General features: G+C 41.0%; 1 protein-coding gene across 1 annotated transcript in view; it reads right to left on the bottom strand.

The window, feature by feature from the left end:
- Window positions 1-22,187, bottom strand: part of adcy2b (adenylate cyclase 2b (brain)) — a 68,094-nt gene that overhangs the window by 33,593 nt on the left and 12,314 nt on the right. Inside the window, 4 exon segments of the mRNA XM_034094604.2 lie at window positions 1,341-1,489; window positions 5,807-5,956; window positions 8,802-8,963; window positions 19,524-19,721. Coding sequence (XP_033950495.1) covers window positions 1,341-1,489; window positions 5,807-5,956; window positions 8,802-8,963; window positions 19,524-19,721 — 659 coding nt within the window.

Raw genomic sequence — 22,187 nt, 5'->3', positions numbered from 1 at the left:
AAAACACTCACAAAGCAACCAACAAGCAATTATCGCCGCTGCAGAGAGGAGGCTGCTGTTTGTCTCTGCACTAAACGTGTGTGTGTGTGTGTGTGTGTGTGTGTGTGTGTGTGTGTGTGTGTGTGTGTGTGTGTGTGTGTGTGTGTGGAAGCAGCAGATTCACACTGCCACATGTCCTTGGGTGTCACTTCTGAGATTGCCCTCTTCTCTGTGAGCCAAGACCGAGTGAGAATCTGTTATTACTGAAGGATAAAAGGCAGATCAACACACACACACACACACACACACACACACACACACACACACACACACACACACACACACACACACACACACACACACACACACACACACACACACACACACACACACACACACACACACACACACACACACACACACACACACACACACACACACACACACACACACACACACACACACGAAACGCTCACAGTCATTGTTTCCCCTGTAAACCTCAGGCATGATGGGAAACAGGTTTTCTATGGAGAGGCTCTCACGGTCAGCCTGGATTTGTATCGCTATGAACCTCCACAACATAGAAGGACGTCTTTGAGTACAGATTGACCTTAGAACCAACCTAAGAACAGTGGATGAGGATTAACTATTGATTTAATTTGGTCATCGCAATCAAAATAGATAAGAACATGGGATTTAAAAGTGATGGCGAAAAAAGAAAAGGCGAGGAGGTTAGAAAGGGAGACGATAGAGTCGTTCATGAATGAGTCCTAAACCCCAACATGAGTTCTTAGCACTTCCAGGTTTTTAATGAGTTTTTGGTCCGATGCCTGAAATAAGCTCTGTGGTTAACACAAGCTAAAGGCATTATTAGGTTTTGTTCTACGGCGTTACATACGTCAGTAAATACTTTAATACTCCTCTCGTAATGTCCAAAGCTTCTTTGTGTCTTTACAAAGCTAACAAGTGACTATAGGAGACTATTAAACCAATTATTAGCTGCCTTTAGCTTAGCTGTGTTTACATGAAGTCGTGAGATGGAGTTTGTTTATAGTTTATGTAATGTTATAGTCTTCTGGTAATTGCTATTATGCTTCGACTGCAATATTTCAAAATTCAATGGAAAAATGCCATTGGCTTTCTGCAAGGAAACCCCAGCAATAATAACTCACTGCTCGACCTACAACAATACGTCAACACTGCACCACTCTATAGAGAAGCACAGAGTAAAGAAGAAATCCAAATATAACTGCAGGTAGACTGGAAAAAAAGAAGACGAGGGGGAGGAAAGGGTGTTAAAATAGAGCAGGAGATTATAACCTTCATTTTGTGGACGCACAGATAAAGAGAAGCAGCCTCACCTGACGTTGGTGTGTCGCTGCACGTAGAGGTTGTGGAAGTTGTTGGTGCTCTCGGTTCGACCGAAGTTGGGCCCCTGCAGCCTCTGGATGATCTCAGCCTTCATCACCCGGGCTATGTGAGCCGGCAGTAAGGACAGCAGTAAACGCTCCTGAGGACAGAGAGAGGGGTGAGGAAGAGTCAAGCAGCTAGGATGTATCATAGTACGTGTTGAAAACTTAAAGAGGCCCTATTTGGCTTTTGGGGGTGTTCCCTCTCCTGTAGTGTCTTATATAGGTTTGTGTGCATGTAAATGGTCTGCAAAGGATAACATCCCTGTGTTCCCTCCAGAGGGAGTTTCTCTCCCACACACTCCCCCCCCCCCCCCTGCCTTTAATGCCTCCATTGGACTCCTTTGTTTACTTCATACCATAGTGACATCACCATAGAAAACTTATATTGGGGCGTGACATCTCTACACAGCCGACCAGCTAACCACTCAGAGCAGACTGGGCTCTGGTTTCAGACAGAGGGTGAAAAGAGGTGTTGCAGCACAGGCAGTATGAGAAAAATAAAGAGCTTTTTGAACATTAAAGCATGGAGACATGTCACAGTAGAAGCACTCAAATATGAACCTGAAACTGTGCGTTATATGTCCAATTTAAATGTAAACAACAACTTTGATAAATGTGCTGCCTGGCCTTTTCGTTTTAGTGGGGCTGGAAATGTTCCATCTCATACAGCCTGACTGCTAGATTGTGAGTCAAAGGCATGGCCGCAAGTGGAAATAATTCATCATTAAGAAGAAGTGTTATTTGGGGTGGTAGTTTTATTCTGCTCTACTGTGTTCTGTCACTAATATATATGCATTTAAATATAACCTTTGTCCTCCACAGCTAATATTTAACCTGTTGAATATATTTATACATTCCTCTAATAAGGGTTCATCAGGGGTAATTTTTCAGCGCTGAGTACTGGAAGATTAAGTCATGCAAAGAAGAGCGATGGTGATTTTCATCTTTAATTATTAGGCAGCACAGCAGAGGAAAGAAAAGGAGCAAGTTCTGCAAATGTGATCCTACATAACCACTCCATCAATAAATCCTCATGTATAGAGCACTTTGTATACACAAACATGAGGCTAACACAACAAAAAACAGTAACAACCCCACCTCCCAATCCATACATCGAAAAATATATATGTTTATGATTAATATAGTGAAGAGAAGTGACTAAATAAAGCCATATTAGTTGGCTGAGTTGGCCCTAAAAGTATGAACATAAAGAAGACATGTTTTATAGACAATACAAGTAATAAATGAACGATATTGATCCCCTTGCAATCAGTGTAGTGTTATACTGTTGTTATCTGAGTGCCTGCCTGATATATTCCTCATTGTAAACTTTTCTTATAGGAACTTTGGAAATGTTTACAACAATATGTGATTGTATAATACGGTCATTTCTCTGAGGGAATGGAGAGCCAGAGAATCAACATCCATCACTCATAGCTGTTGTGTAAGTTGTGGGTTTTGGCTTTAATTTAGCACCATCCATGTTGGATGGAGGGCAATGTTGAGCGTGCATGAATGTTTGGGCATGTGTGTGGGTGTGTGTTTGTGGGTATTTTAGAGAGAGCTGCCTGAGGGGGTGTGACTCATATTGCGGATCGCAGCAGAGAGGGTCATTACATTGTTCACACACCACAGGCTCATTTCCTAAAACACAGCAGCAAATTAAGTAGAGAGAGGGGTGCTCTAAAAATAGAAACCCACACGTATTTACTTATTCAGCACTGGAGCAGCATGAACTCTGCTGTGAGAGCGCAGAGGGGGAATAACAGCCTGAAGAGATGTGGCTTTATTAATCATGTGTTTGATTAATGAACTTAAGTAATTATCTCATTCAGCTTTTGAATGAGATTTGGCATTTCGTTTTGCACTGGCATTTACACGCACGCACGCACGCACACGCACGCACACGCACACACACACACACACACACACACACACACACACACACACGCACACACACTATCACACACACACACACACACACACACACACACACACACACACACACACACACACACACACACACACACACACACACACACACACACACACACACACACACACACACACACACACACACACACACACACACACACACACACACACACACACACACACACACACACACACACACACACACACACACACACACACACACACACACACACACACATATTTAACCTGACGGTCATTGCTAAGAGAGAATATGTTTTGTTATTCTGAAAGCAAACTCAAATATTCACATAAGTGTGTGACTAAATATTCATCTTTAAAAAATGAAAAATATAGAAATAACATTTTGTTTTTTCTCATGAGTTTGTTCTGCACACCTGTAGAATGAATGCTATGTTAAACATGTCGAAAAAGGACATAAATGATAATAAATTGTAAATATATTTACACATAATGGGGAATTTGCAATGACATTAACACTATCATATTAAACAAATACATTTAAATAGGAAACATTGATGTTAAAACTATATCTCACAACAAGCAAGGACAAACTACACATTTTATATTTCCAAAAAAGAGTAATCCTGGTTAGTCCCGACTGAGTGGACCACCTTATTAATGAGCAATTCTCTGTGTCATTTCCCTGGTCGCAAGGAATGGCTAATGTCAAGCAAATGTCACAAGATAATGCCTCTTCAGACATCACCGACAACTCCTCATCCTGACGAACTCAGGAGAGAAATATTTGGGTAATAAAACCAGAAGCTTTTTAAATTAATTAGAATACTCAGTCCTACTGCTCTGAATAAGAAATATAGGAAAAACAAGGAAATGCTAAAGCTAAGCTAGCAGCTCGATGAGGCTATGGAACTGTGCTAAAGTCAGCATGCACACATTCTAACATTGACAATGCCGATACATTAAGCAGGAAAATTGCTAAGCATGTTAATCGTATTTGTTTAGTTGTTATGCATGTTAAAATATTCAAAATAACAATGCTAATACATGTAGCAGGAAATGTTTGCATGTTCACCATATTAGCTTAGTTTGTTAGCATGCTTGCATTTGCTAGCACTGAACACAAAGCCGAGGCGTATGGAAATGTAATTATTCTGCAGGTTCGTTTTGGAAATAAAATTCATTGTGACTTGCTGAAGGCGCCTTTAATTCTATATGATTATACAGAAAGAAGAGGTGAATTGTTTAGATACAGAGACATCCCCAAATCACGTAATTTGTTTACTCAATATCGCAATTACGACGACATAGAGTAAAAATATTGACACTATGAGATTTTAGATGTTATGTTATGTGGACTTAGTAGGTAGAGATCCAATAATGAAAATTGTTTAAATGACATGATTTGACTGTAACAGAGGCTTTGAAACTACCAAAAGACAACACGCATGCCATATAACAACATTAAAATATCCTAAATCTAAATCCACAACTAATCCATCCATCCATCTTCTCCCGCTTATCCGTGGTCGGGTTGCGGGGTAGCAGTTCCAGCAGAGAGCCCCAAACTTTCCTTTCCCCTCATCAACCAGCTCTGACTGGGGGATCCCAAGGCGCTCCCAGGCCAGCGAAGAGATATAATCCCTCCACCTGGTCCTAGGTCTACCCCTTGGTCTCTTCCCAGCTGGACGTGCCTGGAACACCTCCCTAGGGAGGCGCCCAGGTGGCATCCTAACTAGGTGCCCGAACCACCTCAACTGGCTCCTTTCGACGCGAAGGAGGAGCGGCTCAACTCCGAGTCCCTCCCTGATGACCGAACTTCTCACCTTATCCCTAAGGGAGACACCAGCCACCCTGCGGAGGAAACCCATCTCGGCCGCTTGTATCCGCGATCTCGTTCTTTGGGTCATGACCCATCCTTCATGACCATAGGTGAGGGTAGGAACGAAAATGGCCCGGTAGACAGAGAGCTTTGCCTTCTGGCTCAGCTCCCTTTTCGTCACAACGGTGCGGTAAAATGACTGCAGTACCGCTCCCGCTGCTCCGATTCTCCGGCCCATCTCACGCTCCATTGTTCCCTCACTCGAGAACAAGACCCCGAGATACTTGAACTCCTTCACTTGGGGTAAGGACTCATTCCCTACCTGGAGTGGACAGTCCATCGGTTTCCTGCTGAGAACCATGGCCTCAGATTTGGAGGTGCTGATCCTCATCCCAGCCGCTTCACACTCGGTTGCGAATGACATCCACAACTAATGTCGTTACTATATTGATATACAATCTATATTGCCCAGCCATTGTTGTAGATTAGCTATTGGATAGGTTGCAATTTGTTACATTTTGCAGCCTTTCATTGAAAAAAATGTACTCAGATGTAAACCGTATTAAAGCAGAGTCCTTCAACGTGACCACATGCATCCGCATAAACCAGAGTTTAACCACAAGTTCAGTGTGTGTGTGTGTGTGTGTGTGTGTGTGTGTGTGTGTATGTGTGTGTGTACCTGTTGGTGCTTCTCAAACTCCAGTTTAATGGGGGACTTGATGCAGTTGCAGGTGTCTTGGTAGGTCTGTTTGAGGGCCAGGTCCATCAGGTGTTTGTGGTACGCCCCGGCTAAGTTTCCACATGTGAAGATTATCACGTTGGCTAAGATCTGCCACATACACCACATACACACAAAGAGTAAGGCATTAAAGTAATTTCAGGAGGTGACGCATGTTCCAGGTATGCAGTTATATGTTATTTTCTCATAACATTGTCTGGCTTCTTCCACTACTACTATTACATCGTAAAAACAGAGCACGAGCACACACTTAGAACAAGCTTTTTCCACCACTATGTCAACCTCAAGCTGTTTAAAATGTGACCGTGCATATCAATAGGTCTTCCTCAGCGCTTTATCCAAGGGCAATTAACGTTTCCTGAGCATGTTTTATTGTTAGTGTGCTTTTCCACTGAGTGTATGTGTATGTGTCTGTGTGTGTGTGTGTGTGTGTGTGTGTGTGTGTGTGTGTGTGTGTGTGTGTGTGTGTGTGTGTGTGTGTGTGTGTGTGTGTGTGTCTCAGCCTCATTTGATGCAAAAACATAAATTATTTTTTGTCGTATAAGTGTTATCTGTATCTTAATGTAAATGTTCATATTTGATGCTTAAGGGTCTGTGAGGTTGGTGTGTCACACAGGTTCTCAAGGGTCCATATCTGATTTGTATTCAAGGTCAGACATCTTGAACAATTATTATGCCCCATTATGCTTTTTGCGGGTTTTTGATTTCCTAGAGTGTGTTATATAGGTTTTTTCTGCATGTAAATGATCTGCAAAGGCTACAAATTCCTCTGTTTCCTCCAGAGGGAGTTTCTCTCCCACACACTCCCCCCTGCCCGAAACGCCTCCATTGCACTACTTTGTTTATTTCCGTAACATACATCACGACTTAACATTGGCGCATCTATTGGCTGGCCGTCCAACACATTGTGCGTGATAGGCTAAGGTGCAGGGCATCTCAAAGCGGTCTACCAATCACGCCAGAAACGGCCAGCTAACCAATCAGAGCAGACTGGGCTCTGGTTTCAGACAGAGGGTGAAAAGAGCTGCTGCAGCACAGACAGTATGAGAAAAATAAATACCTTTTTGAACATTAAAGCATGGAGACATGTCACAGTAGAGGCACAAAGTACACATAGGAACCTGAAAATTAGCTTAAAGGAATGGTATGCTCATGACACTCATTTTTTAAAAATTATCATCCGATAAAACAGACCAGTCTCTGCCAGTCTCTCTCTTTTTTTTTTTAATCCGATGACATTATCAGTGATTTTAAACTGATTATATACCGAAATAACATCAACACTGTGGGCGCCGCCATTTCCCGGACGTGACGTAATCCATGCGTTTGGTTTTCGAAGACACGTTGATCTCCATGTTATTTACTGTAGTTTCTCTATTCAAATATGCCTCACTGTATCGCGAAATATTGCCACAATTCGGATGGGAACAATCCACGGAATGCTCGGTTCCATCTGTTGCCAAAAGGTAAGCATAAGAAGTACATTCGGAGGCAGTGGCTAGCGAAATGTGGCCGGCCCGAACCGAGAGATTTACAGGCTCATGTATGCAGCGAACATTTCACATTTCCGGACGACTACTCTGAGAGTATGATCAAACATAACATGGGATTTAAAGAACAACCATTACTTAATGGAGATGCAGTACCATCGGTCTTTCTGGTGTCATCACCGACCAGGACACCAGTTCGGCCAGTAGAGAAATCGCCCTCTGCAAGTGTGAAGCGACGGAGGAGCAGAAGTAGTGCTCGGAGTAAGGATAAGGTATGTTATAGCGCATTTCCATTGCAGCGGCTAGCCCCGTTTTAACGTCCTTTAGCGTCCAGGCCAGGACAGTTTTTGGTGGCCTTTCCATATAGCGTAGTACCGGCTAGTGTGTATTTTACCCCAGTTTTTCCGGCCCCATAAAATCGTGATTCTATGGCCAGGGACAACGAAGCTGAGTATGCTAAACTAGAGAGGGAATCGCTAGCAAGGGTGGTACTACATGCATACATATAGTATCTTATATCATCTTCCCATTATACACACATGCATTTCCAAACATTTGGACTACCTATGTTGCAAATGTATTATCTTTTCAATTTACACACGGCATCTATTGCACGTCTGTCCGTCCTGGGAGAGGGATCCCTCCTCTGTTGCCCTCCCTGAGGTTTCTCCCATGTTCCCTTTAAACTGTGGGTTTTCTTCGGAAGTTTTTCCTTGTACGATGTGAGGGTCTAAGGACAGAGGGTGTCGTATTGTCATACTGATATGTATGGCTGAATTCCCCCATCCAATCTCTTCACATTGGTCAAAACTTCTTCCTCTGCTGACGAGTCCGAACTCAAATACTCCACCATATTTCCGTGTGTTGACAAAGTGAACGCATGGATGACGTCACGACCATCACGTAACTACTGAAAATGGCAAACATGGCGGCGGCCAGACGGAATATACAGGTCTTGATAAAAAAGAGCTATAAAATCATTATTTACCGGGGAATATCGCTGATTTCTTCAGGGTATGGTTTAAACATAACGTTTCACTAAATACTGAAGTTTTGATTAATTATCTAATGAGTGGACCATTCCTTTAATAGTCCACTTTAAATGTATGTTTCTTTGCAAATCAAACATGCTCTGTGCTGACTGGGATAACATTAACTCATATATGTCTTTCCACTCCTTTTTAAATACACAGTTTTCCTCATACATTTTTTTGCAAGACCTAACTTACTTTTTTTGCAATTTGTTGAAGTCACATCACTTGTGATTTGGCCAGACGACACCAACCCACACAGTTTCTGACTTCCGACCCATTCTCTATCTCCGATTTAGAAGCTGATTTACGACCGAGCCAATTGACTTGTGATCCAAAAGCGCTTTGAGTGGTCGTAAAGCGCTATATAAAGGCAGACTATTTACTTTTTGCATAAACAATTATCTGTGTTACCTGCCACACGAGAGGCTCCAGATCTGGGGCGGTGGAGGCCAGGCAGACGCTGAGGGTGACGGTGTGAGAGAAGCAGGTGATGGCGCTGGCTATAATGGCTCCTCTCATGGAGAAGGGCAGCATGGTGTAGACAACGAACACGATGAACAGGAAGAAGGACACCTGGAACCAGGAAGATGTCGATAGGGGATTAAACAAAGAACGGATCAGTGCAAAGCTCTTCAATCTTCTGATAACTTTTCTTTATTTGTGTCTCTCAGCCTATAAATATGAGTGAACAAAGACCACTAAATAATTCAGCTACAGCTTGAGAGAAATGTCATCATCATCATCATCATCATCATCATCATCATCATCATCATCATCATCATCATCATCATCATCATCATCATCATCCTCATCATCATCATCTTCCAGCTTTGACAACCACTGTCTGATTTTCAGAACCAAAACTGCACACGACATGCTTTCCCTGAAATAATGTGGGACATAGTCATATCTATGAAAAAAGGTATACATCAGGAACATGACTGCAATTGAATCCCTTCTACTTTTGCCCAATTGGATTCCTTTGTTTACTTCTGTAAGATAGTGACATCACTACATAACACTCGTGCTTCTATTGGCTAGCGCTACAACACATTGTACGTGATGGGGGCGGGAAATCTCTAATCTTTTGACCAACAGAGCCAGCCAGCTAACCAATCAGAGCAGACTGGGCTCTGGTTTCAGACAGAGGGTGAAAAGAGGTGCTGCAGCACAGGCTGTATGAGAAAAATAAAGAGCTTTTTGAACATTAAAGCATGGAGACATGTCAGAGTAGAGACAGAAAATACAAATATGAACCTGAACATTAGCATTATCTGGGCTTGAATATATACAACAACATTTCTTTTTGGTATTCCAGGTTTCCATCAAAGTCTCTTACTCTGACCTTACATCGGCCCGGACTTTGGACGTGTGTGTGTGTGTGTGTGTGTGTGTGTGTGTGTGTGTGTGTGTGTGTGTGTGTGTGTGTGTGTGTGTGTGTGTGTGTGTGTGTGTATGTGTGTGTGTGTGTGTGTGTGTGTGTGTGTGTGTGTTGTGCACAATGTGTAGAAGTGTTTTTCCCACTCTGTTGCTCATTGATACCTCGTGCCTTTGACCCTGCCCACTTCCCAAGCTGTCAGTGCTCCACTTCCTGTTATGGTGGCGAGCCGCGCAAACAGGTCACAGTTTCAGCTGGGACCCCAGATTAACTTTGACCTTCCTCTGTCTGTTTACAGCAGACAGGATTCTTCTTTGAGCGAATCAGGTTTGTTTAAAAAACAAACCCTGACAGAAAGTGATCTCGCTGTGACTTGGACCCCAATATGTCGCTCACTATTATCAATGCTGCCTAAATGCACAAACAAAGGTGAATATTGTTATTAATAAAATGGCAATGTATGATCATTTCACATCAACATTAATATTCATACAAACAGTCTGAGGCCTAAGTCCATTTTATTTTGAAAAAAAAAGGTTATCTATACACAGTTGCATGATCAGCACCATGGACAGAGACATTTTATATACTTCCCAACATATCTATTACTACATTTCGACAAACATACACTAATTAAAACCCATGTTTTTAACCACTAAAAGCTGTAAAACTATTCACGAAAACAGTTCACACAAAAAGTAAACAGATTAAATACTTGAAGCCAACATAGTCAAATGTTTAATACCAGCTCTTAGCTTGTGATGTGTGCAGATGTAATTGTATTGGGTTGCAACTGTGCCCACAGGCTTCAGATAACCGAGCTGTTGACGTATTGTCTATTATTGATGTAATGTTGTCTTCTATCAAAGTCCTTTGTCTCCTTTGATCAAGCCGGAAGAGCTCTTCACAGTGTTTATGTTATCAAACATAATTCAAAGTGACAGGTTACTTGGTGAAGCCTTGTAAGGAGAGTATTACTCCTTCCAAAGACCAGTTGTATGATTCCTCAGAAAAAGACCTCGACAGAGAGTGTTTTGGACGGGCTTTTTGTTGCTAAGGGGACTCAAAGGGAAGGATGCTGACGTCGGAGGTAGAGAGTCGTGTATATTTATCTTTGCCATAACCTTGAACTCAACACTAACCCTGAACTCCCAGCACTGACAAACATACGACAACAGAGGGCAGTTGGAGTGCAGTGTGACGTGCAGTAAGTGTGGGTTTCGGTGGGAATTGAGGGTGGCTTTCCAATCTCAGGTGCGTCACCTGCTTCTTTCTGCCAGGCAGCCAGACACAATCTCCCCTGCAGCGCAGCCTGAATCCTAATACCTCCTCAAACACATCAAGATGGGATCTGCAGCAGTCATCTCACTTCAGCTCCTTCGATTACTTTTCTTTTCTTTTTTTAACTCTCTTTTGTTCCAGGAGCTCAGCCCTGCTCTGTCTCACACGCACAGATATGCATGCTTCAATTCCCACATCAAGAATGCCTGCTCACTTCTTGCTCCGTCTTTCCTCTCATCAAACTTTATAACTCCTCCCCCTTCAGTGAGGAGAACTGAGAACGGTCACACCACCAGTAGTGTAAAGCAGAGCCATATAATAGAAGAGTTACGACATTTCCGTTCACTCCAATGAACCAGTTTTTTACAGAAATGGCGGATCGTGGAGCTTCTCAATAGTTCCCCGGAAGTTAGCTTGCCGCTAACTTTCGGGGAACTATTGAGAGGATCTGCGGCTAGCAGTCTATGGTTGCAGCATAATAGACCGTTCGTGATGGACTTTTGAAGGTAAGAAGACGTTTAAAGATTTATATTGCGGATATTATCAGAACATCTGAATCAAATTAACTACACATGTGTAGGGGTGTAACGGTACACGTACCCGTACCGAAATTATTCGGTACGGGCCCTTCGGTTCGGTACACGTGTGTACCGAAGTGTACCGAACGAATATAACGTTAAACGTAAACAATTGAGAACGTGAACAACTTCGTGGAAGTAATCTCAGGTGCTGCGTCGCAGCATTCAGAGAAATTTCCTCACATTGGGCTCATCGCGTCATAGAGCGAGCAAGTCATTTCATTGGACGAGAGGGCATGCTATGAGAGCTGGTCAGAGGGATGCGTTCAAATTTAGTCAGTAATTTGAGGAACTGTCGAAAATTAATGGCGAACGCAGATAAAGTTGAGCTCGAAAATCCTCCAGCATAATTGAAGTCTCCGGTTTGGGAACATTTTGGTTTCGCAGTTATGTACAAGGATGACGGACAAAGACAGGTGGACCGAACCAAAGCTGTTTGTCGGCATTGTTCAACTAACATTGGTTACGCGGCTGGCAATACATCAAACTTGCACACTCTTGAAAAGGCATCACCCGAACGTGAATATCACCGGTACCAAAAGAAAAAAGACTGAAGTGCAAACCCAACTCCCGCTAGCATTTGAGCCTCCACCACTCGCAGAAAGTTCAGACCGAGCCAAAGCTATTACAAACGCCAAATATCCTTATGTTGCCATGTTAGCAAAGCGCTACCTGGCTGTATCTGCTACCTCTGTCCCTAGCGAGAGGGTGTGTTCTCCACAGCAGGATACATTGTTAGTGCCAGCAGATCTGCCCTTTCGGCAAGCAATGTGGACAAGTTCATCTTTCTTTAAACAACATGAAAATACAATGACAAGCAAGTCCTAATGTCAAACTGGCTGCTTAGGTGCTAGTACAGTACAGTTCAAATACAGATAATTTCAGTTCATCGAAATGCTGCACCTTAATGTTAATTTGATTATATTTTGTATTTATTTGAGTGAATATTCATAGTTTAATAATAATTAAAAACCCAAAACTAATAGTTTATGTTTTGTGAGTACTAGTACAGTAAAGTTCAAATACAGATTATTTCAGTTCATCGAAATGCTGTACCTTAATGTTTATTTTATTATATTTTGTATTTATTTGAGTGAATACATTATTCACAGTTTAATAATAATAAAAATATATATATATATATATATGTTTCGTTTTGTGAAAAAAAATTCTGCTGTACCGAAAACGTACCGAACCGAGACCAAAAAACCGAGGTACGTACCGAACCGAAATGTTTGTGAACCGTTACACCCCTACACATGTGTATTAAAGGATGTTAGTGGATTATCCCTTCAATCAGTGTATTTAACGTTTACAGATAACAGATTAGGCTAGGATACCAGATAAAGTTAGCAACACACGTTAACCACGAACAGCCTATTAATCCGTTCTCCTAATGTTATTTCCTCCAACGTTGTGGAATTAGAGAAAAGGGGCTTCTTAACGTGCTTTTATCCCGGGTGGAGGGAGTTACATTTTAGTTAAATATAACATTGGGGCGTGTGATTGTAGTGGGTGGAGGTGGTGAAATGAGGATATCCATCTTGGAGTTCAAGCTAGTATAATATAGTTAACGTTACACAATAATAAGGAAGAGAGCTATTTTTGTGATACATCGCTATTGATATGGATTTAGAGTGCATATTTGAGACTTCTAAACAGTAAACAAAAACATAACTTATGGGTGAGTGTTTTTAGCAGAGTCATATTATGTCTTTGTGATTCTGTTGATTATTACCCGTCTGTATTATGTTGCAGTTCAGCTGATTCTGGATTGATGGCAAAGGGAGAAGGACTTAAGTGAGAGTGAAAACACATGGTACGTTTAAAATAGGTCAGCAATTTCCCATCCTCTGGTTGCTAGATGTATCTAACCCTTTCTCCTGTCTCCCTCTTTCAGCACAAGAACCCCAGGGGGATTCAATGGAGCCTGAAGAACTGCAATGAGACCCTCACCCTGCACCTGAGTCTCAACTCCCAGAGCTTTGCAAGCCTCTCCCTGTTCCTTATTTTTATTAAACAGACGTTAAGCTTGAAAAATATGATTACCTCACATATTTTGTTGCTGTTGTTGTCTTTTGTGATAGTTAAATTGCTCCTGCTGACTTGAGCCAGACATTCTTTCCTCCTCTCTGTGTCAGTGGGGAAACCTTACATTTGTACTCCTTTCTCTGAGCGCTTGGAGCATCCCCAGGCAGCACAGCAAACTATGGGGGAGACTATATGCCAGGACAACATGGAGGAAAAGGCACAGACAAACTGCATGCATGCTATTCAATGTTTATTGAATTCCATTTATTTACTGTCAGTTGACAATCATTGATAGGCACCTGTCGGTCTCCTGTCCTTTCAGAAAGTCATTGAGACATTACTCATTTAGATTACGTATGTCCTCAATTACCAGGGGATTACTGAAACCACCATGAATTAAAGAAATTGTAGAAATGAATCTAATCTGAATTTTGAAACCTTCCTTCCCTCCCTCTAAATATATCAAACATTAGGAAGTGATGCTCCTGACTACCATTCAAGTTTAAGAAGATAATATTTGTTTTAAACAATTCAAAGCAATAAACAACAGCAACAGGCTCTTTAACCAAGGCAACGTTAGCCTAACATGTATGTTAACAGGTAAGATAGCTGTTAACACACTATGTATATTTTCTGCTATTTTATTTCTATTTGAGATGTTTACATTTTCGATTGTTTAATTCTAGTCTTTTAACTGTCTTATGTACAATGCCTTGTCTTTTGCTGCTGCAAAGCAAACATTTCCCAAATTGGTATCAATAAAGTAGCCTACTTCTTATTTTATCTTAATCCTGAAATATTAGCAAATTTAACTTTTTCAAATATTGATGTAACTACATACACATCGATATGTTGTATACATATTGCAAATCAAAACCTTTATTCACTACTTATTACCAAAAATCGTAGTTCTATCTCCGGTAATCATGCATTCAAATTTCCCACCACGAACTTCCGGGGAACTATTGAGTCTCCCTGAACCACGTGCCGATCAAGCATTTTGGTCTCCGCTGTCGTAACTCTCTCTCTATATGGCGCTGGTGTAAAGTACTAAGTAGTGGACTTAAGTACAATTTGAGGGATTTATAGTATTTTCCATTTTATGCCTACTTAGAACTCTACTCCACTACAATTCAGAGGGAAATCATGTATTTTTTACTCCACTACATTTATTTACCTTAGTTACTTTGCAAATTTGGATTAATGATGTGAAATATAATCAACACTTAAATAAGACTTTAATTACACCTTTTCACTTTAGTATGTAAAGTCATTCCAATAGGTTCCTCCTTAAAACCTCTTAAGCCCCACGGACCCGTATCCGGGCCCGAAATCGCATAATTTGCAGGAAACAACGTCTAAGGAACCTTCATATTTAATAAACTATGAATGTTTTATATCCATATAACGGAAACAACTCATTTAACTGATCTTTTTCATTTTATTTATTTTTAAACTCAAAATGTTAACAGTGACCCTCTCAATTAGCCCCGAGCGAAAAATGCTAACCTATTACTGCACCGAAAATCACTCCTAGCACCCTTATTACTTATCCTAGCTGCACATCCAACAAATCGTTTATGATCGTAAGGAGACACAGCATCTATGGGTACCCACCTCAACACTCAAAGATTACAAATTTGAGGACCTACATCAAAACATGTGGCGCTAGGTAGCCCAAAACGCTAACATGGCTTACCTTGGTCTTTGTCTGGTCAAAACTGGTCTTCAATGGCATTAAAACGATAAAAACGATGGTGTAGTTAATCCATAGGTTAATCCAATGTGTCTGTGTCCCCTTTGAAATGTTCTGATAATCCATAAGCAATAAAAACTGCTTTTCCGTTTCAAGATATCAGAGAAGGGATATTCCTAGCTCTGCAACAATATTGCATACGCAGAGACGCCAGCTTTTTTAACATGAGAGTCTATGGGACGATTTCCCTTCGATTCTATTGGCTCTGACGGTCAGGAAGAGATGTCACATGTCAAAATCGAGGAAGGGGGGCCAAAGATATGGAAAATCCACCCAAATGGCCCCAGAAGAGGTTTTTTTTGCTAAATCTGTCTAAAAAGGTAAAATGTCACTTGTTTTGCATCAATCTTGATACAGGGCACTTATTATCTGTTGTACTTTGGATTCCTAAAGCTTTTAGTCTACTAACCCATCATCCAAGGTTAGTTTTCACTATAAGAATATAATATTTTTTGGACGGACACTATAATTTACAGTTGTTTACCATGTTCAATCTGAATTTTCTTTAAAAGAAAAAACATCTATATTGATTCTGACTTTTCTACATCCAACTCACAGGTTTATCATTATTTTGAGAAAAAATATTATTAATTGAACCCTTTTAGAAGGGAAGATATGGTCATTTGTTCTGGGAATGTCATTTTCTAGCCTGAAACCTGAAAAACAGGCTTTGGGCCTATTAACACATTAATGCATCAATAATTATAATCAAAACATAATTTGTATTATTCTGAAATGGGCCAATTTGCATAAGAACTTTGCTTTTGGTACTTTAAGTATATTTTAATGCTTATACTTTTCTACTCTTACTTGAGTAACATTTTGAAAGCAAGACATTCACTTATAACAGAGTATTCCTACATTCTGGAACTACTTTGACTTAAATGTGTGGTAGGTAATTTTGGAGAAACCAGCTCGAGTGCGCTAGAATTTGAAAATACACAGCTGGAAAAAATCTGCCACTTCCTTACAGAGCCCCTCCTCCAATACACACGAATGCGCACATGACCAATGAGGGCACGAGATAAGTTTGTGCACAGATGGAAAGTTGACAGGCAGGTAGGCCATCCAGTTATTTTAGCCGGGCCGGCTAAAATGATTGGTCGTGCTTTTTTACAGTACCACGGCTTCCACAGATGACATTTTTGTATGGATTTTTTGTCAAAGCACTTAAGATATTCATTGCTATCGGGATGTTAAGAGCATTCCATGGAATATAACAACAAGTGCATCTCGAGCCGGTTTCTAAAACTTACCTACCCCACCTTTAATGAATCAATAATTATAATCAAAACACATCATTTATATTATTCTGAAAAGGACCAATCTGCAGAATAATTACTTGTCACTTTAAGTATATTTTGATGCTTATACTTTTCTACTCTTACTTGAGTAACATTTAGAAAGCAAGACATTTACTTATAACAGAGTATTCCTACATACTACTAAGTATGTGAAATATCATTAACATCCTTACAAAAACACTCTCTGCTTTGCAATGTCATGTGTAATAATAATACCGTGCAATAATAACATCATATATGCCAAAGGTATTATTATTATGTTTATTGTACAGAATATTTTGTAACTCTGGCACAAGAAGTTCCTTCGGGGTAAGTAAAGTCTTATCTTTTCTTTCTTATGAAACACTCATTCTTACATGAGTGTATAGCTCCGCAGCACGCACGCACGCACGCACACGCACACGCACCACACGCACACACACACACACACACACACACACACACACACACACACACACACACACACACACACACACACACACACACACACACACACACACACACACACACACACACACACACACACACACTCTCGTTCATGTGGTACCAGGTGTGACAGCCATGTTTATTCTGCCTTCTAGATGGATCCGTGGCGTTCCTAAATTGAATCACACCCAGGCTAACGGGTGGATGCAGCTGGATGCTGGCAGACACATCTTGTACGTTCATGGACAAGATGTGTTTCGGTACACAAAGAGCAGGTTGGAAGTGCATGACAGAGCAGAACAGCAGCTACTCTCCCTCTGTCTCCCCCTCTCTCGCTGTTATTAGCTCTCTGTTCTTCGGTAGACAAGCTGTTCCCTCAGTAATCACAATCAATCCGACCCGCTGAGAGCAGGCCCCAAATCCAGCTGTTCTCTCTCACAGGATTTCTGTATTTCACTTGTTCTCTCCATTTATTTTGTATGCTATTTCAGTCTGCTTTCATTTCAGGAAAGAGAGCCAGGGAGAAAGCCTCCTGTCTTTTTGTTTCCTACCTTTCTATCAGTCTCTTCTACCTTTCTTATAGTCTCTCTTGCCTTTCTTTGAGTCTTTCTTGCCTATATTGTAGTCCTTCTTTACTTTCTTTGATTGTTTCTCACCTATATTTTAATCCTTCTCTACTTTCTTTTAGTCCTTTTTTCCCTTCCCTAAGTTTTTCTCACCTTTTTGGATAGATAGATAGATAGATAGATGGATGGATGGATGGATAGATAGATAGATAGATAGATAGATGGATGGATGGATGGATGGATGATGGATGGATGGATGGATGGATGGATGGATAGATAGATAGATAGATAGATAGATAGATAGATAGATAGATAGATAGATAGATAGATAGATAGATAGATAGATAGATAGATAGATAGATGGATGATGGATAGATAGATCAGTTGGAGTCATGGGAGCAGAATAAAGAGATTAATAATGCAGAATGATTATGCTCCACAGGTGGCTGATGATAAAAATATCTCCAGCGCAGGGAGAAGGGAGGGAGGGTGAGGAACAAGTGGAGAGAGGAAATTTGGGCTTGGTACGGCGGGTCGAGGGGGGTCTGAGGAGGAGGGGGGTGGAGAAAAAAAATGGGATTTGATGAATAGGTGGAGACAGCAGGTTAGACTGAGAAAATAGGATTCCTGAGACTGAGAGAGAAAGGATTCTGACGCTGAGAAATAATGTGTCTGTGTGCTGATCTGCTCACCTCCAGCTCTCATCATGACTCATTAAGAGGTGTCACACACATTCATTCTGCATTTTTGACCGTGCACACACACATCTTTTGAGAATTGATTCAGAATCTAAGCAGATAAGAATCCTGACTTTTGAATAAAATAGTTTTTTTTTTTTACGATTGCTTCGTACGTCCGGCTAACCACATTACTACAGTATTAACGCAGCATTACTTCCAAGGCCAGGGGCATGTTGTGTTATATCATGAATGTAGCTATCAAGTGAATGTTTCATAACCCTGTATAGAGTACTAATTTAAAAAAAAAGAGTTATATGAGAACATGAAAACGTCAGCTGCAGAGACAGTACCATTAGCCGTATTTGCCAGTTAGCTACAGCTGCTATGATGTGCGTATGGGGCTGAAATACATTTTTGTAAAGGCCGAACGCTGGTATTGTAACTTTTGTGTCACTAATGAGATGCCATTGGGCCACAAAGCCTTGTGGACTTACATTGGTAAAGTCACATCTGTCAAACAGCATTTTTATGATATAAGGTTAATTGACTTTGCAGTACAAAAACCACTATATCATTAAAGCCACTATTTCAATCAGTAGCTGAAGTTAGAGGCATGGATTGGATTGAGAACCGGCTGTAACGTAGTGGCTTGGAGGCGGAGTTTAATGAGATTGTGATTCACATGCTCTTTGGCTCCATGGATGCAGAAGATTGCAGTAAAATCTATAAAACAATCCAGATATTCTTGTTCTCAAGAGTCAAGGAATTTGTGCTTCATGCGCCAGTGTGCGACTTCAATAGGAATGATTGGGGCCTTCCCTCCAACTCTTTATCCATTTATCTTCATACATTCATGTTAAAATCAGTTAACAACAGTTTAATTTTCAAATGGTCAATAGTCGCCAGCTCTAATGAAAAGCCTGCCCATAGTTTAGGAAATGGGTAAGAATTTCAAATGGTAAATCCTCCACCATTATTACTGTCAATCGCAATATGTGACCAGAACAGCTCATTTAAACCATGTGCACACCAAACTGCTACATTAGGAATAACCATGCCAACAGATGCATCTGCATGTACTTTTACACACACACATCCAGATACACACACATAGAACACATGGATTTATTTACCTGGTCCCAGGGGCTGAGTATCCCTCCTGAGAACATGAACAGGTAACCCATGGTGACCAGACATGCCCATATAAGTATAGAGAAGAGGCGGAGCATCCGCTTGAAGACCGACTCGATGCAGACGAGGATGAAGATGGACAGGAAGAGGAAGAGCGCAGCGGGCACCGTGATCAAGAACGTCAGGTGGTCCTCTGTTTTCTGGAGAGAGAGAAACAGAGAAGCAGAGACAGTTTCAGGTTTGGAGTTTAACAAATTCATAACCTATAAACACACTTATAGAATATACTTACCTGTTAACACATTCAGAAATTCCAACAAATGAATATAATTTGTAATAATGAACAAGTGAAGACAATAAAAAAAATATAAACTGCCTTTTTTTCGTAAAATATTTTGTTTTGAGGACATTTTGGATTTGCTCTGCTAAGATTTTCTTTTAAACATCTAATGGATATATTTCTTCAAATTTGTCTTTGTCTATTTTTATGGAAGATATTTAAATAGTCAAAGTAATTTTCCTTCTTTTTTCAGTTAATTTGTTACCTTTATAATGAGGCCTATCGGGTGGATTGAGCTGCACCACTTGTGCAATAAGAGGCCACTCGTTTGTTTCATGATTTTTTCCAAACTCAGTTGTACACACAACCTTATACAACCTGAAGACTTGATGACTGTAGTGTTATGTAGTCTTCATTTGGGTGTTCACAGCTACATTTTGAAAATGTAGCGCACCATAACGAATCAATGAATCTATGACTTAAACCGTAAATCCCCAATAACAAAATGTGGCTATAGTGAAAATGCTGAGTTGCCTTTGGAAAACCAATAGCCGAAGTGGCTTGTAGGCAAAAAAAGGTTTATGTTAAGCACTGATTTACCTGCTGCAATGCATAAAACCAAACCAATAACCGATCAGGAGTTAACCAAAAAATATCCTTTAACCTTAAACCTAAATATCAAGATACAAATTAACACAAAATGGACGCCACTATAGTCAAATTCTCCCTTACTTTTGTGTCCTATTGAGGACATTCAGTCCTTGGATAGATGTATAACATGAAACACACACACACACACACACACACACACACACACACACACACACACACACACACACACACACACACACACACACACACACACACACACACACACACACACACACACCACACACACACACACACACACACACACACACACACACACACACACACACACACACACACACACACACACACACACACACACACACACACACACACACTAACAGATGAACAGACGACACACAGTTCGGCGCAGACAGACAGACAGTATGAGCCCAGAGAATGTGCTACAGCATCACTTCTGCACTCACACTGTCAGCATTTAAAGCTGTCAACACACACTCACACACTCATACACAGCATCTCTATCTCTGTGACTCCGACTAGACCTCCATCATCCAACTGCCGACCCTGTCTCCGAAAAATCCTGTATCCACTTTCCGAAAAAGTAGTTCCTCCTTGTCACAGTTTTAAGCTGCCCTATAACGCCTCCCTTTCCTGTAGTGTGTTATATAGGTTGTAGGGCATGTTAATGGTCTGCAAAGGCTACAATCCCATGGTACCCTCCAGGTGGAGTTTCTCTCAAAACACACTCCCCCCCTGCATGCAACGCCTCCTTTGTTTACTTCAGTAACATTGTGACATGTGACACTATGTAACACTCGCACTTCTTTTGGCTAGCGCTCCAACACATTGGACTGGGCTCTGGTTTCAGACAGAGGGTGAAATGAGGTGCTGCAGCACAGGCAGTATGAGAAAAATAAAGAGCTTTTTGAACATTAAAGCATGGAGACATGTCCCAGTAGAGACACACAATACAAATATGGAATCTAAAAAGGAGCATAATAGGTCCCCTTTCAAATATCATGGTTATGGTTTAAATAAGTATGTGTTTTGGACAACACGAGTTATGAAACGTAATTCTGCAGAATAAAACGACACTGGGAAAAGCGCAGTTTATTCTTGTTGCAAAAATGATGAAAAGTCTGTGCAGTTATCCAGATAAAATAAAGTAAGCAAGACATTTCATGTGTTCAATTATTCATGTGAACATGGGGGGAGTGAAACACCTTTCAGGTCCCTTTAATGTCTTCCTCTCTCGCACTTTCATCCTCTGACCTGTCCCTGTCCTCTGAATGTCCGTGTCCTACAGATAATTATACATTGAGTGGCCAAAGTACCTCTCCTGATTCTGACTAGAAAACCCTCTATATCAAAAAATCCCATTCACACAAACACGTAACTCCACAAACATGCACACACAAATGTGTCAAGGGGGCGATAATAAAGTACTCTATTGGTCTGTTGCCCTCTTCAGACAAATCACCACCACCTGCTCCAAGAGAGCACTGAGAGCTTCTACAACTAAACCCACTCTCAAAGACTTGATCCGTCCACACACCCACGTAAACCATTTTTAACTCATTCCAAAAGTCATGATTGCACGGACGGGTTCGGCTTCTGTAAATGATAAATCAGCAAGCCACCCCATCATCAAATATCACCACATCTGCATCAAAATGAACATCAATGTGGGCGCAGACATGTGTGTGACTCGCTCAACACGCAATTCATAGGGCAGCGAACAAAAACTATGTCACCGACTTGAAGAGCACCTATT

Source organism: Pseudochaenichthys georgianus, chromosome 11, assembly GCF_902827115.2.
Source record: "Pseudochaenichthys georgianus chromosome 11, fPseGeo1.2, whole genome shotgun sequence".
NCBI lineage: Eukaryota > Metazoa > Chordata > Actinopteri > Perciformes > Channichthyidae > Pseudochaenichthys > Pseudochaenichthys georgianus.
This window is presented reverse-complemented; position numbering and strand designations above follow the sequence as displayed.